We start from the raw sequence: 26804 nt of genomic DNA on the forward strand, positions 1-26804 counted from the left end.
TGACAAAGGAAATCGAGGTTAACACACAATGTAATGATTTATTAACGTTGAACCACTGAGAAACGACTGTTTGTCTATATGCGTGTCGAATGGGCAAATGCATGCCCATGTGCCCGGTAGAAAGACGATCCCACAACTGTTTTACTTGCTCTTCATTGTAATATGTCACACAGAACGAACAAGTACAATTTAACCTGTCTTTAACTGAACGCTATTGTTATTATATTCCGGTATAAAATCGTCTAAAGAGTTACTTACATTATATTTGACATTTCCATTGTCTCTGCGTAATGTAGTCCGTAAATCCCACTCTGTTTGTGGGATATACTGAACTACCATGAACTAACATAAAACTCGTTGTAGTTTCAGAATTTTCAGCCTTATCGACTCTTACGTTATTTCACCCCTCCTTCAAATGAAGTCCTTTTGGCATGGTCCCTGTCTCTCAAGGTCAAAAAACAATAGAACCTTATACTACCAGTGCGAGTCGTGGGACTCTCCAGCCTGCCAGCCAAAAATCAAAGCTGCTGACCTTCACTCTGCATGAGCATACATTCTTACTTTGCAACATCCTGTGTAAAGCCATCTGTGAGAACCTGAATTTTCGACTCCATCTTTGTACTAGGCCTCACTGTGTTAATGGGAACTGGCTTCTCTCCCATTTGCAACGCCTCGCTTGGCGCGTTCCAAGGCCCCCAAGTTTGTCTTTGTTGTCCGCAAGCTTTGCAGCCCTAGAGAACCATAACTATGGAGACATTGACTTTTTGGGGGAAGGTGAGGAAAAGTATAAAGTACCCGAGGAGTTGAGTTGAAAGTGAGATTTATTGTTTGTTTGTTTGTTTTATTATTTGTAATGCGCAAGCCTCCCCTCGGTAACAGTATGCAGCATTTACATGAGATTGCGAAGCTTACTTACAACAACAAAAATATATACACGCACATATTGACAAGGTTAGCGATATGAGGTGAATAGAGAGAGAAGTCAAAGATGACACCCAGTTTGTTTGCCACCCAGGATGGTGAATGGAGGGTTTAGGGTTAGCATACTTTGTATGTACACTGTACAATAATTTCTTTTTCAAAAAGACAATCGAATTATAATGATTTAAACTGGGATTTGTACTTCTCAACAAGCTCTTTTTTGGGTGGACATGGCACAGTGGCAATGTTTGGTGGCAATGTATCTGTGCTCTGCACAGAATCACTCAAAATTCCATGTGTGTGCTTCTCTAGTACATTAACAATAAGACGTTTAACAAAGTCGAACTCCATTTCCTCATATACTGGTTTGACCACCCATTTCTTACTTCTTTTTGCAATGGCCGCAGTGTAGCGAAGCATCCCTACATTTCCCGTAGTCCTAGATTGTTCACGGCACACATTCTCATTATGGGCCAAGACCGCTAGTAGAGTCCTATGTTTCATGCCCTGTATGCCGAAATGCAATCGCTTTGGCCTGTACTTTAGGCACATATTGTGGAACACCTCCAAACCTCCTGTGTGACAGAATTCTGTCAGTCCCCTCAAATCTCTTGATAGAGTTTTATCAAAAACAATCTTCTCAATGGCTTTGTGTGTAGGTGAAGATGGAATATGATATGATATGATATTTTATTTGTATCGCGCTCATACACAAGTGTTTCAGAGCGCGACTAGGCAAGGCAGGGGAACAAGGGAGAACACAGCACAACATAAAAATGATCTTACTAGGCCCAGTGACATTGAGAACGCCCAAGTGCATGGGAAAGGGAAAAGGGAAAAAGTGCATGGAAGGGGGAGAGTGGAAAGTGCAGAAGCCGAGGAGCGCAGATAAATAAAATAAATAGAAAATTGAGGCAAACTGTGTTAGTGCAGCCAGCAAGTGGCAAGTGCTGTGTTTAAGGCAGCAGACTGGGTAAGTCTGAATAATGCAGAAAAGAAGAAAAATGGGGGGGGGGCTGTATGGGTACAGATACAGTCCCCAGTGCAAGGGGTGGCCAGGAGGAGTGCAGGAAGGTGGCAGGGTGAGCAGGTACCTGGGCCCAGGGGACAGACGGTGGCCAGGTGCACATTGCCAAGAGAGCAGATCAGCAGGGGAGAAGAGGAGCGAAGGCAGAAGCAAAGAGGAAGGTTTTGAGGTGCTTCCGGAACCAGAGATGGTTCTCCTCAAGTTTTAGAGTGGCAGGGAGGCTGTTACAGGGGGAGGCCCCAGCCGAAGATAGAGATCTACCCCAGCTCATTTCTTTGAAAAACGACTGACCCTGAGGGAGTTAGAGGTAGAGGAGCAAAGAGCTCGAGAGGGAAGGCATTTGCGGAGGTATAGCTGAAGGTATTTTGGACCCAGGCCCCAGAAAGCCTTGTAGACAATGCAGAGGGTTTTGAATGTAATCCTTGCATCCACTGGGAGCCAATGGAGAGATTTCAAAGCTGGAGAGATACGATCCCAGGGCTTGAGGCCAAGGACAAGTCTCGCAGTCCTGTTCTGGATAAGTTGTAGAGGGCGGAGAGTAGAGGCAGGTAGATTTAGAAAGAGGCTGTTACAATAGTCCAAGCTAGAGAGAACCAGAGCTTGGGATACCATGAGCTTCTGGGGGAAGGAGAGGAAAGGCAGAATACCTCTGAGGAGGTGCAGTCGGAAGTTTGACTTTTTACAGACATCAAAGATATGGGCCGAGAAGGAAAGTGTGGAGTCAAAGATGATGCCAAGGTTCTTAGCCTCGCAGGTAGGGGTAGGAGGAGGGCCAAGGGAGGCCAGCCAGAGAGTGAGGGAAAAGGATGGTGAAGGTGTGCCGATGAGGAGGATCTCCATCTTGCTGGCATTCAGACAAAGATCATTGGTGGCACACCAATTTTGAATGGCAGTTAGGCAGTCAGAGATGAGAGAGGGAGACGAGGTGGCTGAGGGCAGCCGGAAAATGAGTTGAGTGTCATCAGCGTAGCACTGGAAATTCGAGCAGAAAATGGCAATGCAGTGAGCGAGAGTTGCCAGGTATTGGTTGAAAAGCCAGGGTGAGAGGTTAGACCCCTGGGGAACCCCACAGGTGGAGAGGAAGATAGATGATAGGAAAGACCCCAGTTGGGCCTGAGAGGGTCGATCAAAGAGGAAAGAGGTCAGCCAGGCCACTTCTTTTTCCGTGGCTCCTCTGGGGACAAAGGGCCATGTTCACATTGGTGGAAATGTTGGTTTTCTGTCCAGCGGTGAACGTTGGTACAGTGGTGCATCAGTGACTGCCATTTTTCAAGTAGGATTTCCACTGACCCTTCACAAGTTTTGGAGCTCCACCACAGATGGTTGCTGATAGACTGGGACCACTGTGAAATACTTTCCAAACCTTTTTTTTTCCCTGCAGCTGAGATTTTCTTATTGATTGATTTAGCAAGATGCCATACGTCAAATTGATGTTTAATATGTGGGAACTGCTCTCTCATTGTCTTGGCTATTGAAACGTATCTGTCCGTGGCTATGAGGTTGATGTGCATTCCCCTGGATTGTAGATATTCCAATGATTTTATAAATCCTAATTTCTCCATGGCCACTGAGGATTTACATTGGGACACCTGCAAAACCACCAAACTTAAAATTTTCTTACTATCCATGTCCTGAAAGTGGTAGGTGCAGTACTTGGTAGAAAATCCCGGGCTGTCGCACTGTCCATCGCTGGCTAGCCTGAATCGTTTGCCTTCGAATGTACTTTCTAGAGACAATTGTTCAATTTTCCAAGCATCACTAATGGCGGAAATAGATAATCATGTTGGAATTTGTAGTACTGTGTTTTAGAAATGAAATGGAGTCCCACAAACTGAAAGAAAGACTCTAACTTTTTAAAACTGGACCCACTAAAAAGTGAGGCAGCTGCACACAGTAGATTGCCTGCTGGCAGTTTCCCCAGCATCGGTTGTGCAGACCATGTGAACGTAAGATGTAATCTACAGGCGGCATGTATTTTGACGTTACTGCCTTGTGTTTGACGAGTCACATGAATCAATGGCTCCCCACATACTTCCCCTCTAACAGAATGCCCACATTTCAGCATACTTATGATATCCATCAAACAACTGTCGAATACTATGTATTTGCCTCTTGCATTTGACTGTCATCCTGCATCACAGTTGTTTCGGACTGTATCGCTGTGTACATATCACCAGAATTGAAACTAATATCGCTGATATCATGTTCTGATGCGTCGGTGAATAGTGCTGCTGGTTCATTCTCTGTCATTTCGACATCTGTTACTTGAACATTGATGGTAGAACACAACAATGTTGACATCTTTTTGGGTGGCATTTTTTTTGCTGGTGTGGATTGTGTGAATTGATCTGCGACTACTTCAGAGCTATCGTGAATACATCCAGTATCATCTTCTTGTGGTGGTGCAGTCGCACTGTAGCAATGGTCCAATAAAACTGCTGGATTCTCCGGACACATTCAATTCATGTTCTGGCCATTGGACATGAGCATCTCGAGTCCGAACACGCCGGCGTCTGAATTAATAGTTCCTCCATAGTGTAAATGGTCTGGCAAGCAACATCTCTCATTTGCTTCACTGTCTGTGTATGTATATTTCGTACACCCACGGGTAACTAGAGGACAGATTGGAAAAGGGATGTTGAGTTTAAACACAAGATAAAGTATAGTACAATTGACAGAAAAAAAACATAATATAGTCCCCAGCACAAAACGATTTAAAAAAATATGACCTGTTTGTAACTAACCTTATTTTAGTTTCTTTTCTTTGCAACTTTCTTGACTCGAACATTCAACATCTGCACGCTGTTGCTCCAATTAATTTCCGCATGTCTTCCCTTCCTCTTACGCTGCAACGACTATATTTTCTGGATCCGCATAGACAGCACGGAATGACTCTCCATTGACTCCCTGAAACATAGTACTTTCATTATTATGTATCACAATATTCAAAACATAAAACACACGTGAGGACGACCACACAGGTACATCTCAATAGCTAAACACGAATTAAACATTCTGTAGAACAATCACGCTACACGTATACAAGATCTGATGATCTAGTTCGATGGAACTGTCAGTATCCATACCTCGTGCTGCCGAAGAATATCTATGAATGTTGTAAATGTAGTGCGCACTTCCAAAAGCTGTTGCACTGAATCGTATATGCATGGTCCCGCTTCCACTTCCCCTGGAATTACTTAAATGTCAGGCTCTGCATCAAGGGCAGGGGTTGATGCTCCATCTACCACCTGAACCATAGTACTTGCATTACTAAGGATTACAATATTGAAAACATAACACACACTTGGGGTTGACCACACAGGTACATATCAATGGCTAACCACGAATTAAACATTGTGTAGAACAATCACGCTACAAGTATACAAGATCTGATGATCTAGTTCGATGGAACTGTCAGTATCCATATCTCATGCTGCTGAAGAACATCTAGGGATGTTGTCAATGTGGTGGACGCTTCAGCATCTCCCTGAAAGACAGTACTTGCATTAGTATGGATAACACTAATTATAACTGAAAACAAACACTAGGGGACAACAACTAAGGTGTATATCAAATGGAAAGCACTAACCAAACCTTTGGTAAAATAATTATACGATACATAAAAACTATTACTTGACATGCATAAAACAAGTCTGTAACGTAATAGCTAAGTAAGATTACCTGATACGCGCTAGAAGTGGTTGATAACTGCGGGCACATCACGGATGTAGAATGTTCTTCCTTCAGATTCAGTGGATAGTCAAGCAGTTGTAAAGGTAAATTATTGTTTGATAATGAAATGCCAATATTAAAAATTGACATGTAAGGTGACAGAATACTTGATAATAATGCTATTGAAAATGTGCAATATTGCACAGTTTCCTGTGCCCATAAAAAGATTTCCTTTGAGGGTTATAAAATCGAAAAATAATGTATTGATAAATGTCATTATTCAAAAAGCTACACACTCATATCAATATCGAAAGTATTACAAGGGACACAACACCTAAAATATCAATTAATCCATTTGGCTACCTACACACTACCGCAAGGCCTAAAGCTAAATCCGGACACTTGACTCACCAGTGGCGGAATGTGGACAAATAGAGTGGGAAAAGTGTTTGCGAGCAATTTTCGTGTCGTTCGCCATTTAGTCTTTTTTGTTACCCAAGATGTGGTGTACATGATCGAGGGAAAGTGCTGACTGCAGATGCGGTATCGATCACCCCCTTGTCCTCAAAGACTTGTTGGACTCTACTTTCAAGCTCTTCCGGTGGATATCCGCAATGTCTGACCCATTCTCTTATTTGATTAACAGTTTTAGGGAATACATGCATTGTAGTGCCTTCAGATTTAGCATGGGTCTTCGAAGGGCAACCGCTAATCGAACAGGCAGGCATTGTTGAAAATTCTGAAAAGTAAATATCACGATTATTATAAAATTGTGATGAATAAAAATGTCATAAAAAAGTAAATTAACCATACAATGTTCAATGCAAAGTTTGTTTTGGTCGCCGAAACTATACCAGTTCATCAAGTGCGGCTTAGTATTTGCATTACTTTCACAAATTAAAAAATGATGGAACTAAACTCTGAACATGTGACTCGTCCCTTGGATGTATTGTCTTGCATGAGAAGGAAACATGCTTACATTATAGACAGGACCCGCGAAGGATGCAATTCAATGACAATTGACACAGATGAAAATAAATAGATCCATTGATAGCATAACAATTGGATCTCAAGTCAATAGCAATGAGACCAATGAACATAGCATTATTGAGTACTCTACTCGCAAATAGATAGAAATTTAAAAATGACCGAAATATGACTGTGATACATGGCCTTACCTTGACCAACAAACAGTTAGATTCAGCAAGCCCAGTAGTTTGTGGCAGGAGAACAGGTAGTTGGCCACAGCTATCACACTGACGAGTTTGCTCGAAGCGGTTGCAGAAGTTCACAGATAGCACGACGAGCAGATTAGCATCGATCTCAGTGGTTCTCAGGTAGCACGTTCAAGCGTTGACTTGCAAAGCACAAAGATGTTCTCATGAGACATATCAAGTGGTTTATAAAGTATTAGAAACAGGGGTATGTTTGTGAATGAATGACGTGTATATGTCGTGGTATTATGTGGTTTTCAGGGGGGCGGCCAGCGTGAGGGGTGGGGATCCTGGCTGGAGACACGGGGTCTGAGGAGGCCATTTGAGCAATGGCCCCTGGGCGTGAGAGACCTTTTAAAGTGTACATGCTGTTTGGCACCTTGGCCGTTTGCGCCCCTGACAGCCCCCCATGGCAGCGCGAATCCACTGGCGTGAACCGCCTTTGATAGAGGGGGGTGGGATGGATGGGCCTGGGGCATGCTGACAAGGCACAGGAAGACTCTTGAATGGAGACACACTTGATTAATTTAAAAAATCAAAACAACCGTTGTTAAAATATATGTGGTGTTTTATTTTTTCTTATTTTGATGGCACAAAAATATTAAACTTTACACATTGTACAGGTCAGGTTGCAACACAGTGAGGGAAAATCCCCTGTACTGACTGCTGTCACTGGGGAAAGTTTGTCTTATGGCACGAACGGCACAGGCGGGTATTACTCTTCGAACGCGGTGTCCAAGCCTCCCGTGAAGCCACCATGTAAAGGAACGATAGGCCACCAGCCTTTACCACCTGTGAAAAAGAATGTTTTTAAATGACCAAGATAAGTTTATTAAACCTTTGTTGTCAATGACAATTCTTGTAACTAATTGCATTCTGCTCGGACAAATGCTATCTAGACACTGCACACATTGAACGACTTTCATGCATTACAATGATATGTAGATGTAATTTTGAATATAGTGGTGGCATCACAACCAGAGTATACTTACTCGTTACTCGGACTACGAGGACGAACAGTTGCGCGAAGTTCGTGCATAAGCACCATCATTATCCTCAACACGGACCGTGTGAGGCATGCTGCCCTGAAGTCTGGCAGCTCGGTGATGCATTGCGGCCGTGGCTCAACTTCTGAAATGTAGGCCAGGCATCCAGAGTTTTCACAGCAGCAGAAGTTCTCGTCCTCGGTTGAAATTAGCTTGCACCGATTGCATGTGCACCAGGTGGAAACACCGTCCATGCGATTAGGTCCAGTGTCTTCATCCGTTGATTCGTACTGCCAACTGCCGTCCGAAGCCCCATCGTTTTTGCATGTTTCCCTTTCCAGTAGTTCCTCCTCGGTATACTCGGGCTCATACACGTAGGGCATTATTGTAGCCATTGTGTGGTAAACAAACTAAAATAATTTATAGCGATGGTACTGGTATCTGTTCACATGGGCTACAAGCGGTGAAGATAGCTGACCAGAGCACAGAAACAAGTCACAGAATACTCAAAGTAACACAGAGAGAGGAATGGAATCGAAAATATGCTGCTGTGTGTTGTCAAACAATCTGTTTATACTTATTGAGTAAAGTGGCGTCCTGCCATTTCCATGGTGACACGTCATTAGCTGAAGCGCAGCGAATGTTGACATGAGACGTGCTTTGGCGTTGTGAAATGGGCGGTACGCGTCTGTGTTGACAGGCTCAGGGGCGGGGGATATGATTTAGTGCCACAAAAGCAGGTCACACAGGGCGATGCGGCAAGTGAAAAGATTATCACAAAATGGCGGCGCCCTACTGCCTGTTTTCGCGTGTGTTTAATGGACGAAAACTCAGGTAAGGTCCATAGGAAATTTTTCTAATATCGACCGACTTAGGCTTAAAAACACATGGCCGACCCCTAGGGACAATAAAAATTTCTGACCAAACCATTGCTTTAATGACTAACAGCTAAATATCCTTACAGCCTTGGCAGATTTCTGGGGATTAACCTGGCTAAAAGGTAGCTCGCTTGCTCCATCTTAAACAAAGAGCACGCTTATCATAAACGATGAATGACTTGCAGAGTCTCAAACTCATTGTTGCCTGGAATTCACATTCAAAACAATAGCAAGTTGAAACAGTATCAGGAATTATCTGGCTTCAGCTGTGTTGTGTTATTTAACAGCTATGTTGAAGAGAATGTGGAACGTTGATGTTTGGCAGAAGCCACTTATATGATTCTCCCCATTTGCTAAACCTCTGCATGCGACCCGTGCTTCCCCAGTTCCCCAGCTCTCTTACCCCCTGCCTCATTGACATCTGCCTGCCCATTGTACCTCTGTGGGCAAAGTGACTATGACGAAAACAAGAGTGAATCCCTGCTAAAAGTAGCCCCAAACAAACCCAACCCAAAAAACAATGTTAATGGATTACAAAAGAGAATAGTGTATGGGACATTTGATGGCTAAAGGGGAGTCAAAAGAAGCTCACATGGGGAGTACCTAGTGTCTTTGTCTGGGTGGGCCCCCAAGAAAACAGAGAGAAGCCATCTTCAGCATTCTATTATATTTCAATCCCACAACGAGCAGAGTTAATAGAAGTAAAAGAGATCCCAGTGGTTGGGCTGGGGATGGGCAGGAGCGGGTGGATATTGACATTGGATTGACCTCTGGATGGGAAAGTAATGGGTGTATGCAACACCTCCAGGCTAGACGTCCATCCTCATATAACATCTCCTCTCTGAAGCTTCATTCCCATGCAATAGTGTTGAGATACTTACATCACTGTTGGGTTGCTAGATGAAAAGTGCACCCCAGAATACCTTCAGTAATATACTTTTCATCTGGCAATGCAATTTCCATAAATCTTTCAATTCTTGGAATTGTGGGATCCCAATTAATTTCTTCAACCCAATGTCTTTTTCTCAGGATGGGTGATTCAGCTCCGCTCACCTCGTCAACTGAAGCCACAATGCACTCCTCTTTCAAATGCATGCCATATTGTGCTTAATGCCACTCCGGACATACAAGTCGGCGTGCACATTCTACCATCAAGGTGCATAATGTGTGAAGTAAGAACATTCTTAATAACCGTGTAAACCAGACCTCATGCCTCCTGGGATCAACAGTAATATCAAGAGTTCATGATCAGTAACTAAGAGAAACATGTTGCTCCATACATATGTACAAAGTACTCAGACCCCAAGAACATGCAAGCATCTCCTTCTGATTCATGGAATAGCGTGTTTCAGATTGATCCCCGTCCCTGTGTGTCAAAGGGAGGATAGGTCAGGGGCAACGTGCTCGCCTTGGAAGCAAGATGACACGGAGCACCACAGGTTCAGTCCCTGGTCGCGTTTAGAAAGCTCTGGGTATTAAGCGCATTATATATAACCAATCACATATATATATCATATATCATAAAGGGGGTCCCAATCCATATGCACTGGCATCTATAGGAACGTAGGCGTGCCAAGGAGCATCTGTAATTCTTGCTCAAATTTGGAGTGAAATATTACTGACCAGACATCCCCTGCCTCCCTTTTGAGCAACAACTACATGTGAGTGGTTCTCCCTGAAAACCGGACTACACCTTTGCATAGTGTTCAGCAAACCCTAAATATGATCTGAGTTCCCCCTTGTAGCTTGGGACAGGTGCTTCAGCTATTGCTTTGGGTAGGTTTAAGGTTTGTGTTGTGTTTGATGCCTTCTGAGGTTTTTGCACACCAGAGGTACTCAAATGCACTTGTTTTGAAGACACACTTGTCATGCGTCAGCCGGAGTCCCACTTCTTGTAGTTTTTTGTATATTCTCTCTAGAGCTAAGTTATGTGTTTCTCCATCTTAACCATGAATCAAAATGTCATCATGAAAGTATGACAGACTTTTTTCTCTATTTAAGACTGAGTCCATAATTTTCTGGGAGCTGCAGACGATGAGCCGAACGCTATGCTAGTGAACTGGAGTGTACCGCAGGGTGTGATGGCTTTTTCATTCATCATGTGGACTAATCTGATAATATGAGTCATGCATGCTGAGTTTCAAGAGCATCCCTGAGCATTTCTCAGCAACAGCATCAGTTTGTTAATGCTGGGTAAGGGGCAGCTGTCCATTGTCATCTTCCCTGCTCTCCCCTGGTCATCCAGAACCATCATGGACCACATCGACACCCTTGCTCCAGCCTTGGCCATTCTCTGCAATCACTTCTTTGCCACTGGAACTTTCCCCTCCCCCTTAAGCACTCTCTTGTGCACCCCCTTCTAAAGAAGCCCTAAGCCGATCCTTCCTCTCCGGCCAACTATCGCCCTATCTCCATCACTCCTTTCCTGGGCAAACTCTTGGAAATGCTGGCCATATCCCAGCTTAATCTACATACTGAATCTGTTGGTTGGCTCCACTGCCACCAGTCTGGCCTCAGAGCTGCCAGAAGCATGGAAACTGCTCTCCTGAACACCTGTGAAGACCTGCTCTCCAATCTTGACTCTAATCTTCCTTCTGTCTTTATTCTCCTCGATCTATCCTCTGCTTTTTACACAGTCAACCATGCCATCCTGCTCAAATGCCTCCGTGATAACCTGGGTATCACTGATCAGGCCCTGGCCTGGTTGACCTCCTTTCTCATGCACCGACCCTCTCAGGTCCAACTGGTGTCTTTCCTCTCTTCTGTCTCTCTCTCTCTACTTGTGGTGTTCCCAAGGGGTCTAACCTTTCTCCCTGGCCATTCAACTAATATCTGGCACCTCTCACCCACCAGATTGCTACTTTCTGTGCCAAATTTCAGTGCTATGCAGATGAAACCCAGCTCTCTTTCAGGCTCCCCTCGGCCATCTCTGCTGCTTCTCTCATACCAGACTGTCTGGCCGCAATTCAGGAGTGATGTACCACCAACAATCTCTTCATTAATGCCAGTAAGACTGAGACCCTCCTCATTGGGACACCTGCTCCCTCCTCTCCTCTCTCTCTCTGGCCGCCCACTCTGGGCCCTCTTCCTGCTCCATCCTGTGAGGCTAAGAACCTTGATGTCATCTTCAAATCCACCCTCTCCTCTCCTCACATTTCTGATGTCTCTAAGAAGTCTAACTTCCAGCTGCACCTCCTCATAGGTATTCTTCCTTTTCTCACTTTCCCCCAGAAGCCTACTGTCTCCAGAGCTCTGGTCCTCTCTAAACGGGACTACTGCAACAGCCTCTTTCTAAATCTGCCTACCTCTACTGTTTGACTGTTACAACTTATCTGGAACAGGACTGTGAGACTTGTCCTTGGCCTCAAGTCCAGGGATCGTATCTATCCAGCATTTAAATCTCTTCTCTGGCTCCCCGTGGCTTAAGAATCAACTTCAAGCCCCTCTGCATTGTTCACAGGCTTTCTGGGGCCTGGGACTGCATTAACTCCAACGTTCTCTTCCAAAACATCTTTCTTCTCGAGCTCTCTGCTTATCCTCTTCCAACTCTCTGAGGGTCAGACGCTTCTCCAAGCAGAGAGATGGGGTCAGATATCACTCCTCGGGCGGGGACTCGATCTGGAACAGCTTCCCTGCCACTCTGAAACTTGAGCATAGCCACCTCCAGTTCCGTAAGCAAGTCAAGACCTTCCTTTACGCTTCTGCTTTCTCTCTTCCTCTCCCCTGCTGATGTACCTGACTGCTCTGCACACTGGTCACCTCTGAACTCGGGGCCCAGGCTCCTGCATGTCTAGTTGCCCTTGCACTTTTTCCGGGCTCCGCCAGCACTTAGGGGTCTGTTCCTGCAACCCTGCAGTCCCTTCCCTCTGCACTTATGAGCCACCCGCTAGCTGCACTTAATGATTTACCTGCACTTCTCTCTTCCCCTCCCCACCAGGCACTTGTCCCCTTCCCTCTTCCTCACACTTGTGCGATCTGAATGACACAAGGTCTAGTAAGATCAGTGTTTTGGCCTTTCTTTGTTTCCCCCTCTTGTCGCGTCTAAAAACACCCTTGTACTGGCATGTTATAAATGCCATATCATATTATATAATTTGGTATCCAGTTAAATTTTCGAAAACATATTTTCGAAAATGACATTTTGTTGAAATGTTGACGACATTTTTTTATTTTATATGTTTTATTTTTGTTTTGTTAGTAAAAAAAAAGTGTCAATAAGAAAAAACGGGGGGTTGGGGAGGGAACCCCCCCCGGGAGAGAACCCCCCCCCCATTTAAAAAATAAAATAAACAAAAAACCATTCAGAAAAATAAATAATTCGCCAATTTTGTGTTGACAAAATGGCATTTCGAAAATGTGGTGTTCAAAAATGTCACTATAAACCATATAATTTCCCAATTTAAGCTCTGTAGGTCGATGCAGACCCGTAGTGCAGATAACTGTTGTTTTTTTTAATAAGGACAGCAGGGCTTAACCACTCCAAGAATTCAACCGGTTCTATTGTTTCTAACTTTAGCAACTTCTATAGTTAATATTGCAGACCCTCTCGGGAACATGGTCCACAGGTATGTCATTGAATTGGATGTCGATATCCTTGCACACAGCCCAGTACACTCAAGAAGATTATGGCTTGCTTCTTTAAGCTATCACCACACCTGACTTCCAGCGACACCGCTTGCTCCTTCCTTCCTGTTAGTGTGAGTTTGTAGTCTAATCTTGCCTGGCCAGCCCGACCCAACCCAACCTAAAACTTCCGGCTCTCTTTCTGCAAAGTAAAGACTTTGGCAACAGCTTAGATCATTTGAGGGGATTCTCTGTTGCACCGCGGCTCATTGGCTGGACTCTGTGAGGCACAGGTCTGAAAGATTGGGGATATTGGAGGTTTAAAGCGAGCAGGAGGGCGTTCTGTTACCTTGTCAGCGCTTCATGAGCCGGGTGAGGTTTCTGGGTGCCCTGGCAAAGCTGTGTGAAGTCGAGCTGTGTTGGCATGGCCATGGCGGTGGGGATGGGACTGGGGGCTTTCCTCCTTCTCCAGGCGGACGTGTTCCACAACCTGTGTCAGATTTGCCCTTTTTCTCGTTCCTTTCATGAGGGGCTTACTTTCAGCTCTTGTGTTATTCCGTTTCTTTAAAGGATGGTTATCAGAACGTTAAGGGGACCCCCCCACACTCCCGCATAGTTCTCAGTTGTGTGCTGGTTGGAAGTAGGGCAGTGGGAGCCTTAAAATGATCGACTGGTTTCATGATTCGCATAATTGAAATAATTATTCGTAGCATTATGAATCTGACAAACCTACGTCTGTGGTTCGAATCGGTTTGAGCCACAGCCATCTTTGGGTACAAGACAGGGCAAATCAATTCAAATCAATACATTAAAAAAAGCAAAAATGCTATCAAAATAAATTAACCCTTTGACTGCCCTGAGGAGGTACAGTCACGCCCATCTAAACAAATGTGATCTGTTTCGAACACACGTCGTCTCAAGTCAGCATTGTCACTGGTGAAGGATCATGGGAGTAGTAGTCCAAAACATCTCATAGGCCACATCATGATCAACTGTGCCTCAGGGTGTTGTTATCTTTCCTAAATTAGGAGGGGTGTGCTGCATGCTCCCACCAAGACACAGGGGCCCACATCTAAAGCTTTTTAGTGCATTTCTGGCCCTTTGGCACTCTGGCTCCATGGAAGTTGAGGACTCAAAGGGTTAACAGAAACAGAAAAAATACCAAATGTTTGAGCCATGCTGGTGCCAATAGATTCTCCTATCTATTACTGCTGAGACACCGACTGGGTAAGGCCCGAGCGGGCAAGGCCCACCCGAAGTCTGTAAATGCCCCCTCAGCAGATGTTCATGTCACTGCGTTGGGCCCAACTACATTTGCTCCAGTCCCCACTTGTTAGACCATCCTGGCTACGCCTCTAGTTCTGAGTGCAAATGGTGTGTGTCTTTCAAGCGGGTCAAAGCTCTGTTGCGTGCCTATGTTCAAATGTGCTTTGGGCAGGACAAAGACTGATATGTAGTGGAATTCCCTCTTCTGTGAAAGGATGGTGAGCTAAAGACTGTGGTTGAGACTCAAACCTGGAATATAGGGTGGTGGAGAGACACTCCCAGAACCCCCCCTTACTTATGCATATTAAGTAGCTTTGTGTTTTCACTAGGGTAATCCTACATCACGGTTATATGTGATTTTACAGACAGACATTACAGAGTGGTACATTTCATCGCGATGAAAACACTGAAAAACACCAAATTTGCTTTTTATTTTCCAATGCCATCCCAACCCAACCCATTTCAACCCCTTACACCACTACCCTTTATATATTCATTTTATGTTTTCAGTGCTTTCCGGTGTTATAGTCCGCAGTGAAATGTACCACTCTGTAAGTTTTCGATACATTGACTGGGTACCATAGAGCCCATTGCAGAGTGGAGAAGCCATCGCCCCTTCAATCCTAGAAATGCTGTGCCTGCCCTGTGTGTTTGGCCTGTCTTCTCTCGTCTATTCCCAGGCAGAAGGCATCGTTAGTATTTGGAAGTGCCTCTGATGCTGTTTCTCCCATTAGGACAAGCTCGGATGAAACATTGTGCCGTTGTTATCTAAAATAGGCCAGTCTAGATGATGTATACCCCTGAACCTCATGTGGGAGGGTCCTGCCAGCAGCCCCACTTTGGGTGGAGACCGATGAGAGGCATGAGACTTCCACCGGAGGTTGCAATGTGGCAACACAGTGGCATAGATGCAAGTCATGGCAGAAGAGTGCCACTCAGTAGTGCCAGAGGAAGGATCTGCTACCTCAAGGGATCTCGAGGGAAAACCCACCAGAAACTCCAGGTCCACTGACGTTGGCAGCATTGGATATATTACACAACCCAAAAAACCTTCTGCCTTGGCACTCCTTACCAGGGGTTCACCTGCTGCAGAGATGTGGGACCCCTGCCTGCGCTTATCGGCCAAAGACACAGACTCATTAGCCCACGCCATGGGAGGAGCGCTTTATGTTTTCAGAGCCCTCCATGTTTCTGGCAAAATGACTTCATTCAAGACAACAAAAAGGTGCTGGGATGGCGAGTCACGTGAGCAAATGTGATGACAGTGGTGCTCATTTTTGAGTTCCTAGTAAATTACACTGAGAAGACTTGTTAAATTTGCATTTTGTAGCAAACAGGTCCCTTTGGCGACATGTTCCTCATTCCCATGTCAGAGTGAAAAAGGGAGGTGTGTAGTAAAGCGTAATCGCCTCCACACATCCCTTTTGCACTCTGCCACACAAATGGAATGAACGTCACCTGCCAGCATGGCGGGCAGCGTTTACAATGGATTCCTATGGACTCTGCCTGCTTTTTGCTGGTGTGTGAACCAGGCAATTCCATAGGTATCCACAGCACACCAGCATGAACATGGCATGCTGGTGCACATGCTGGAGTCTGGTGGAAAGGGAGAGGAAGACAGAATCATCATTTTTGATCCATGCCAACTCCCCGCCTTACAAATGAATGAAAATATGGTTGGGTGTGAAATGTATTGCGTACCATATTTATGCATACTTTTTAAACATGCATGTCAAGTTAAACTACTTCGAACATGAGGCTCATTGCGTCTTCTATCGGTGAATGAACCTGGATACACGCAAGCCTCACGATATAGCTCACACTTAATATATTTATTTATTTTATTTTTTAATATTTATTACGCGCCACATGCCCGTAGGCCTCAGAGCGCACAGTGACAGTATAGTTTAGGGTCTAAATTGTTGCCTCTCGATCTATTTGAGCAGCTGCAGCAAGCTTAACATCCTCCAGCTGTTTTTGGATAGAACTCCCAGAAGCCCGGACTATGCTGGGTGGAGCAGAAAACGTCTGCATGGCGACGGGTTGGATGTTCCAGTTTTTCCACTTAGCTGGGCCAAGTTGGTTCGTATCATCCCAACAAGAGTCCCAGGCCCAGTTTTGTCATATGCTCAAGTTCGGTGTTGAGCAACTGGAACCCCCTTGCTCCAGAGAGACATGTGTTACGTGCAAGTGCGCATGTGCAAGGCCGCTTTAGCTTCAGGTCACTGCAAGTCCCTCTCAGTCCAGTGCCTCATCATTGTTTCATCTCTTGCTCCCTTGGGATGAGTGCTAATGAAATGATGAGTGCTGTAATCACACAATAGGTCACTAACGACCCTCGTTTTCCAGTTTTGACACCTGGATCTGAACATACCTTCATCCAAGGTATGCCCTCCTCTAAATTAACATTATACTGTGAATCCATTTTACATCAATGTAACTAATTGTCACCCATTTTGTCCTGTAGACTCAGGCTACAGCGGTCCGCCTAGACAACAGCGCAGGCTTTCAAATTATCCAGTCTAACAGCTGATACTTCAAGGTAGGCCTTGATCACGCAGGTCTTTTTTGTGGTCCCCCCTCTTCCAATACACTTTCTAAAGACTTTCTATCCTTTTTAGAAACTCCCCCTCTCTTTGAACCATGTCCTGATGAAAGTCCGGACCCTTCACCAAGCAACACTTCTACGTTCAAGTGAAGGCTGACTCCATCCCGGACTGGAAACATAATTCTGTGTCGACAACAAATACTACTATTTCTCAAAGTAGTACTGAATTTCTCGCACAATATGTTACTAACCTCCACCTATTTGAACTGTGATGTATAAAACAGCTTGAACTCTGTGTTGAGGTTTTGGCTCAAGCAAACTCTCAATAGGTTCTGTTTTAAACCTATTGTTTTTAGATGTGTGTAAACATCTTTGAATAAATCTATTTACCTTCAAATATTTTCTTGTGACCCTGTATAGCCAGCATCTAAAAACTGGCTACCTGCCTCTCATAGCCTACCTCCTACACACGGTTAGAACAGGGATAGCCTACGACTCTTCTCTTCCTACTATGTGATGCCTTTTTGGGTCAGTACCCCCTCTAACAAAAAAGAAGGCCCCCAGCCCCTCCCTTTCGACCTATCACACAATAGGGACATTTCTCATGGCTTCAAGACAATTTTCCAGGGAAAATGTAAGGTTAGAGTGGGGGATTATGAGAGGGTAGTTTTATTCTGAAATGCAGAGATAATGTCTCTGAAAAAGGATACACTATTACTTTACTGGGGCATTTCCCTGGATTTCTAGTAACAGAATACTCACTATGCAATTTCAATCCCTTTCCCGCCGTTCAATTTCTTGGTGATTAATTCCTCTCGATGATCCCTTTCACAATCAGTTTAGATGAACTACATTGGTTGGATACAATGCTCCATTTTTTAAATGTGTCTGTTATTACTATTGCTCTGGCTAGTGATACGTGTGGATCGCATCAGTTTCCCTCTTTCATTCGCTGACGATCAATAAACCTATTTCGGTCAGCATTGCTTTTTTCTATGTAAACATAATTCAACCTTCACAGTCAATCAAAAACAGTTCCAAGATACACATAAGATGTGAACTGAGCATGATCCGCTCGCACCACTGCTGGGAGCCGAGGTTCCGCGCCATTGGAACGCCTATGAACTGAAACAAGGTACTACTGACCAATAACTGCCCCCTTGGTCCATTTGGGACCTAGAAACTGGTGGAAGGCCTATGAGGGGTGACTGCTCTGCATTAACACATATGATCATGATTGCCACCATGGTGTGAGACAAATGTGTACATATTTTCCACTTTTGAAGATGTTTCCATGCTTGGCCAGTGTCAGAGCCATCTTTGAGTGGGTGTACACGTGGCTGCTTTACTGTGGTTGGTCCTGCGCCCCATCGTTATAGGTCTTTGCAAGCCTCTGTCCAGATGTTCGGTCAGAGGAAAACTATGGGCACAAAATAAAATCTACATATACTAATGTGTACTAATGTTGATGAAAACTGCTGTATAGTGGTTAATTTCAATTGATGATATAATCCATGTTGATCTATGCTAGTGTCTGCCTGTTTCCTACTACGGTTCCTTAAAACCCCAAAGTTGGACTTTTATTCTCTTTTTACTTCATCCAACCAGATTTGCAAGGTGCGACAGCTGGAAAGCCAGGTAGTTGTATGCTCTAGTTCTAGTATGCTTGTGTGTACCCCGTTTTGTTAATTCACTCTTGGTTGTACGTGTGCATATCTTTTTGTGCCCAAATTATGTTCTGTGTTCAAGTAAAAGGCTTTTAAATGATCATCTTAAGATGATCAGTACTATCCTCATTATAGTTCTGCACAGACACAAGCTGCCACATTGCTTCACAAGTCTTCAGGGTTTCACCCTCAAAGTCATGTGACCTTGACATTGGTCAGAATGTGGCGACTTGAGCGTAATGTGTTTTGTGGTTTGTAATTGCATGCGGTAATTGAGGCAACACACAAATCATGTTTCCATCTTAAAGGATACTCAGCCATTGTGTAACATCACTCCACTTTTAATCTAGCAAATTCAGAATTACACAATACCTCGCTATGCACCTGAAAAGAATTATTTTACACGATATTGAAGACCAGAATGTAGGTGCTAATACATGAAGTGACCAATAGTTGCCTTTCAGAGGAAGCTACTTTCACATATTAACAGGCTAGGCAAGAAGCTTAAGGGGAAGGAGAGCTTAAGGAGGAGAGTTTAAGGAGGAGGAGAGTTTAAGACGGTAGCGAACTTAAGCAGGCGAAGAGCCTAAGAAAGAGAAGAGTTTAAGGATGAGAAGAGCTAAGAAGGAGGAGAGTTTAAGGAAAGGAGTTTAAAAAGGACAAAAGCTTCAGGAGTTGAAAATGAGGAGTGCTTAAGGAGGAGAAGAGCATAGGAGGAGGAGAATTGAAGACGGTCGAAGAGCTTAAGGAGGTGATGAATTTAAGGAGGAGATGAGCTTAAGGGAGAGGAGAATTTAAGAAGCAGAAGAGATAAAGGAGGTGGAGTACTTAAGGAGGAATAGAGCTTAAGCAGGAGGAGAGTTTAAGAAGAAGAGCTTAATGAGGTGTAAATACCTAATTAGGAGAAAGGTTTAAGGAGGAGAGATTGAGAAGGAGGGGTTTAGGAAGAAAAGACTTTAAGAAGGCAAAGAGCTTAAGAAGGTGTACAACTTGAGGAGAAGATCAGCTTAAGGAGGAGGAGAATTTAAGGGGAAGAGCTTGGGGAGGAGGAGAGTTTAAGAAGGAATACAGCTTGAGAGGGTGCGGAATTTAAGGATGAGAAGTGCTTAAGGAGGAGAGCTTAAGAAGGCGTAGAACGTAAGGAGGAGGAGATGAGCTTAAGGAGGAGGCAAGTTAAAGAAGGTGGAGAACTTAAGCAACAAGGAGAGTTTAAGAATGAGGAAAGCTTAAGGAAGCGTAGATATTAAGAAGAAGGTGTTAAGGAAGTGGACATCTTAAGGAGGTGTAACAATAAGAAGGCAGACAGCTTAAGAAGACAGCATGGAGGAGTGGCAGTATCAGAAGAGGAAAGATGCAGCCGCTGGGTGCATGTTATGCCAAATTAATGAAATGGTGGTGCCACCACATAGAAATGATCACATATTTGATGACCAACGCATGCACATCCCAACGGCCATCTTGAAAGTTAGTGTGTGACAATTTATATTTCCAATAGAGACCTCCTATTACCCAGGAGACATATTTAAGTGTTATGCTAGCACACATTGAATAATAACATCTGCATACACTAAAGGTGTAACAATACTTTATATACAAAACATTTATGATGGTTTACCAGAAAGACAGTTAAGACATTAAATAATTACTTGCAATTTAAATATCTTTAAAGAAAAATACCCTCAGACATCTAATTATAACATTAAAAATGCTCTGCTCAGATAACCTAAATTGTTGAGTTGTCAGGTGCATAACTATGAAATATAAACACAAAAGCAAAATACATGAGAACACAGAATAGCTATTGTTTCTCAGCAGTAAATATTGCATTTCAAGTAAACCAGCAAAAGATCATGGAATCCTTGTATTTTCAGAAAGGATTGAATAGCGAGAGTGAGTTGAGTGAGCTGTTTACTTTCTCTGCAGTCAAAGCAAATTGATTGAGGGAATGTAATTCATGATAGAAACACAGCCAAAGAAAAACGAAGCACATACTGCAAAATCAAGGCATTTAAATGAAAGCAGAGGACCTTTCCTTCCAGGAGAAATGGAACACGGAGCACGGAAGATACGCACGCACTAAAGGGGAGGGGGAGAGAATATGGGGGTGGGTAGGTTGCACAAGGCAGACAGTGGCCGGTTGAGTCAGAACATTCCGACATGTTGCTAACCCATGCCATCCAGTTGCCACATTGCCAATTCAGCCGTACCACTCGAGGAACAATCTCCAGACTAATTAATCATTCTTAAAATCATCCGTCTCCAATTCAGACTGCAGCAGTAGGGACTCATTTACCAGCTGCACTTCCGGCCTAGACGTTGCCTTCCGGAGTCAACAATCTCAATTGTAACCTCTGTCATGGCTCTAACGAGCCACCCCTTCCTGAATGTAGCCAGTTTTCAGAGGTCTTTAGGTGCACCGTGACCAATGCCAGGACTGTAAGCAAATTCGAGGCCAGCACTTGCTAAACCTTTTCCACTACATCAGCCAAAAAACACAAAACTCATTGACAACTCCAGAACATAGCTGTGAAGGAGCCGGGCACACTTTTTCTTCACCAGCCGAGGTCTCCGTCAGGCAGCGCAAGCAGGCTTCCTACTGGGGGTCCGGCAACAACTAAAAGTGACGCACCACAGCGTATGTCTCAGTCGTGTGTAGCACTTTGGGGAGATCTCTACATCAAGGTGCTCTCATTAACAGTCTAATGTCCTCCTTTCCACAGTCTGCATCTGGAAGAGACCCACAATCAGACTCAGAAGGGGAGAATGTAGTGTGAGGGATGGGGGTGGGGGGCGCTCCAAAGACGCCCAGTGCAGCAGTCATGCTAGCAGACATCTGCAGCACTCTACTTTCCAGCAAACCTTTTAGTTTCTCATAGAAGGTCTTTTCTCCCACAATTCAAATTCAGCCATCCTCTGCCCTTGCCCAAGATCACAGGGGTGCAGGAGGCCTGCCCTGATCTCCCTCACGGATATCGGGGAGAGCCAGATTTCATGATATGGGTGCTTCATGCAGGTTAGCCTTCCCTTGCGCAGCCTTAAGGCCCCTCCAAGGAGTTCGCCAGCCTAGGAATCCTGTCCATTGAGATAAACATGTCGGAAGAAAATGGGTCACGCTTTTCTCTTTCCATAACCTACCAGTTGGGGGGGATTAGGTTCTCCCGTAGTAGTCTCGGCCTTGGTTCTCTGAATATGAAAGCCCTGTGATATTCCCTAATGTACTGACACTCAAAACCACCACCTGAGACCTTCTCATCCATCCTCCATTCCCGCAGGCACCGTTGCCTCCCCACTCCCCAAGCACATCTTTAAACACCCTTTTCCCTCTTTTTCCAGTAGATCTCTCTTCAACGAGGGCAAGAGGTCACATTGCAGGACATACGTGACTTCCGGGAAGAGACACAACTTCAGAACATTAACGCGTGCCCAAATAGACAGCTTGATCCTTTCCCAAACAACTATCTCACTATCCTGTCCAAAACCAGCGAAAGGGTAACAGACATCAATTTCTCAACATCATGGCAAGCTCTATTCCAGGGTATGTCATTTCTTTCCTAGACCATCTCGGATTCCAGCCTGCAAAACACATCCCACGAACCTAGAAGAGCTCTGACTTGCTCCAGTTTGCAGTATAGCCAAGATCGGAGAATGCGCTCAGGTGTATCCGTGGATCTCTAGTCTCAACAGGATCTTCCAATAGGAAAACCATATCGTCGAAACGGAGCAAGACTTTCAACCACCCCCTTGGTATCCCCAACGCACAGATCTCATTGCTCTGCCTAATAACCCCCGCCAGTGGTTCGAAAGCTAGGAGATTGTTCCACGGAGAGCAGAGGTATCAGATGACGTGCTGGAGCTTGGATGCATGTGTAGGGATCCTGAGTCTATATATATGACTAGCTATAGGGTGTTAGCAGATACCAGAGTGGTGAGTGGGTGCACCTAGCAGTCCAATTCAGAATTTAAATCATCCCGGGAGTGTATGTTGTGCAGTACATTGGTACGTCGTCACGGAAAGGACGTCCGCAGACCCACCAATGGCATAAGCGATGCCTTATTCACCGATAAAAACTGGTCTGTTGCTCTGGACATCTTGGTTGAAACCGCAAAGTCTTTTTCACCCATTCATTCTGGAGTAGGAATGACTATAAACTACCTGAAATGTCTAACCAGTTGCACTCAGTAATAGATGCAAGCATCGTACCGTCTCAATCTTCGCTGTTGTTCAGGGATCAAGAACAGGTAATAAATGTTGAGATAATTGAAACGTCTCGATGAATGAGGCAGTATTCCTTAAAGGACAAATGACAACCACTCTACTTATTCCAAATTAAATGTATGATGGTCCAATCTTTAAATACATTTAATTAATTTGTAAACAACAACAGGCAGCCTGTTCCGTCTCGCGGGCCACTAACTGTACATGTTTCAATCTGAAAGGAACATCCTGAGTTGGCCAAACTGTACCGGACGGAATAAGTGTCTCGGCATGTATAAGGAATGATTGTAATATTTTTTTTTATGTAGCGAGTATCTTGACTAGTGCAAAGTAAGCTAATTTATGGTGTCAATATTTAACACCAGGAAAGTCACCAGAGACCATCTATCGAGAACAGCATGAGAATGAGTCGCTCAAAAAATATTAAGCCGTCGGAGGTAGTGGATCGTTATGCATTGTGCTCCTTTTCTTTTCATCAAGGATTGAATAATGACCGCGAGCTCCATATAATCAATGTGATATGAGCGGCTCCTATCGATGCAGAAGACGAGTAATGACAGGAGGCTATAATGCTCCATTAAGAAGCCCCTGGCAGTCCGATCGGTCTGCCGGGGTGATGGAGTAGCCAAGCAGTGCGGGTCTCCTGGAACTGGCGGCCATTGCAGGAAGCGGCGTCAGATGTAATTTCATTGATTGATTGGTAATACATGATGTTACGCTGGAGAACAGAAGGGTGGGGGATTGGGTAGTCCGACCGCGTCATTTCAGCAGACCCTTGAGGCAAGAGAGCTTCTGCCTGGCAAAAGGCGGCAGATGCACTGTGAGATGAAGCGTGCCGTGCGTCAGTGTCCGGCGTAGCGTGCATAGTTAATAACTGATCTATATGGTGCAGTGCAGCAGGGTTTTATTTTTAATGAGATAGGTATGTGCCTATGGATGTCAAGGATGAAGTTGGAATTGGGGCCTACACACCATGAGACATTTCATGCACCAGGCTTGCCACCTCCAACGTGCGCCTCACCCCTCTCTTAGCAGTAGAGTGCATGTTGAGTGTCGTACCATGCATAATTCCCTCTCTGATGGCCACTGTTGTTGCAGGCTTTGGAGGCAGTTCATATTATTTAGATTATGCCTGCCATTGTACGGTGGAGATGTATTGTAGTTTGCTTGAGCCCAGCCTGTCAGCCGATGAGGGCGGGGACCTTGTAAGTGGCCCCGTTATATAACTGGGAAGTGATGTGTTCTCTGTGTTGAATGATAGCCACTGCTGGTAGGAAAAACGCAGAGCCACCGGCCAATTGCAAGTGTGGTGGGACATATTTGCCTGGGGCGTGCCCTATGGTATTGCAGCCATGCACCCAGGTTCTGCTGATTACGTATTTGGTATTACGGAACTGGACAACGCCGTGGGGAAAAATGACAGTTTTAGACGAGGCTTCATCTGGTTGGAAACTTGTGTTTTGTGCAGGACGTGGGAGGGTTTGCAGAGATCCAGCCTGACTCCACTGCAGACGGGCATCAGGGAGACCCCCCTCTTAAGGCGTGGGATACCACATTGATACGTGTAGATGTTCTACTCAGCGGCCGAGAAGTATGCTCGTCCTTTTTGCATAGTCTTGCATAAGATCCTGGCAGTTAAGGGGTTAAGGTAACCGGGGGCAGGGGGGTGGGGTGGCGGGGGCAGAGGACAGATGGCGGATCTGTGCTTTTAATATGACTTTTGTTATCCACCCTCCCCATACCATACGCCCTGGCAGACATATCCAGCATTCTCCATGCCGTGTGCTATGGGCCCGGGGCCTCATGGAGCCTCATGGAGCCCCCCTCCATAGCGCCCAGGCGTTCATTCATTCTAATGTTTGCTGGAGAAGTTAGTTCGCCTGCACTATGATGCACTGAAAACTGTTTCAGGGAAGGTTTCGAAGTGTTCATAAGTTGCCAGCATTTGACTTGCTTTCATTATTGTCAAGTGTAAACATCAACATGATTAGAAGGACCGCAGTGTTTTCTCTTATGGTGAGATGGCATTCAATCCCCAGGGCTTCAAGGCGCTATGTTGTATTGTATCATTCCCTCCCTCTAACTTCTATCAAGACCTGACAAGCTCCGTGTTTCAGCATTCAATGGAATGGGTTATTTTATTTTTTATTTTTTATTTTTATCTTTGTAAAATAAACACTTTCATGTTGTGTGTTTTTTCGGGGGGGGGGGTAAAATCCATCAGTAAAGAATGTTAGGGCTGGTGATGTCACGATGCAAAGGGGAGCAGTTATCTTTAAGCCGTCTATGATACCAGGAGCTGCACCCTGCGCGTCACACGCGATCTAGCACTCTCTCTCTCGCTCTGGCCTGTCTCCGTCTCTTGCTCTCTCTTTCTGACAGCAGTGTGCCCAGAGAAAGACGCCTATCCTGAAAACCCAAAATGACAGACATGACTGTGCTACAAACAATTATAGAAACATTATACTACTTTCATAGATCTGCACAGCAAAACATGTAATAACTAACACATAGTCCTGGTGCAGCATGAAACATCTTCAGTTATGAAAACGGTTTAAATTCACAGAAAAAAGTTTGTTAAAAGAACTTGATGCTTAGGTTGGCATTCCCAATATCTACTGCGCGTTGCATGGCGGGGCATGCAACATGGCTGAAGCCCAGAGCCAGGCACTGTGCCCACTGGCCGTGGATTACAGTTAGGTATTTCAAAGATTGCTATTAGACCAATTTAACCATGATGTCCATTTAGCGATGTTTTTTCACTGAATTTTAAAGGTGTTTACATAATCGAGAGTGTTTCATGCTACAGCACTGTATGTCAGTTAGTGATAAAGCCTCTTTTTATACATGTTAAAGAGCTACGAGCCTCCTTTAACACGCGTATTTTTTGCAGCGCCTCCTGATGTGTGTCAGCTTCAGCAGCACACGCTCAGGATACAAGACATGGGTGCATTGCCCAGACCAAGAGTCTCAACCTTGACCCCATCCCCAACAAACCACCAACAATGTTCCCTGCACAGAGCCTGGGGCCTGCTCCAGTGTCCACTATACCCCCATAAAAGGGTATACCCGGCAGAATAGCGGTCGGATCCCCTGACTGCCCACTGTGTATTTCCAGCATCTTGTCTTTTACGTGCGCTCTGAGGCGCACGGGTGAGTGGCGGGTTACAAACATTTAAATAAATAAAACACTATAATGGTGCCTTGGGCCACTGTCCGTGGTTTGGGGAAATGGCTAGTAGCAGCAATCTCTGGGGAATGTGCTTTCGGCAGGTTGCAGGACACCGACAGGGGAAATTGGGCAGGAAAACACAACCATAACGTGCTTTAACACCGTTTTTTTTCCCCAGTGGTCTTAAACAGTTGTCATAACTGAAGCTGTGTCATGCTCTTCAGAACTGTATGTTAGTTATTGGTTCTGTAACTCACATTTTTTGCAGCACACATGGATGTTTGTTGGATGTTTTGTTTATGCTGGGCATGAATGTTAGGGGTGAAGAGCCTGGAGCAGGAGGTTTGGCCATGCCACTGGCCCATTCAAGCCACTCACAATAGCCACTGGCCTATCCTGCGTCCTGGTGCACTGCCTAATATACCAGAGCGGGACAGTAGGCCGCTCTGCATGGCTTGTGGCAGCAAACCCTGGAGTGCGGGTTTCAGTCATGGTGTCGGCCCCGCAAAGCATCCCACAGTACACCTGGCTTGCCCCCTGGCCCAGTGGCCACTATGCCACTATTTTGGGGACACCAGCCACCGTCCATGACTTTCAGCCACGGTCCATGGCCACACTCACTAGGATATGGGATTCAGCCATATCGCCGGCCCCACAAAGCAACCCACAGTCAG

The 26804-nt window shown here is 45.0% G+C and overlaps 1 protein-coding gene across 2 annotated transcripts in view; it reads left to right on the plus strand.

Annotated features, from left to right (window-relative positions):
- The window catches only part of MDGA1 (MAM domain containing glycosylphosphatidylinositol anchor 1), a 1353685-nt gene that overhangs the window by 1184932 nt on the left and 141949 nt on the right, over positions 1 to 26804 (plus strand). The window contains exon 15 of one of the 2 annotated variants that reach the window (XM_069608760.1): positions 18684 to 18713. The exons of the other annotated variant lie outside the window; for it this stretch is intronic. Within the exon in view, the coding sequence (XP_069464861.1) occupies positions 18684 to 18713 (30 nt within the window). The remainder of the gene's footprint in view (positions 1 to 18683; positions 18714 to 26804) is intronic. 2 annotated transcript variants of the gene reach the window in all.

Source organism: Ambystoma mexicanum, chromosome 4q (assembly GCF_040938575.1).
Source record: "Ambystoma mexicanum isolate Mex_15411 chromosome 4q, UKY_AmexF1_1, whole genome shotgun sequence".
Classification (NCBI taxonomy): Eukaryota; Metazoa; Chordata; class Amphibia; order Caudata; family Ambystomatidae; genus Ambystoma; species Ambystoma mexicanum.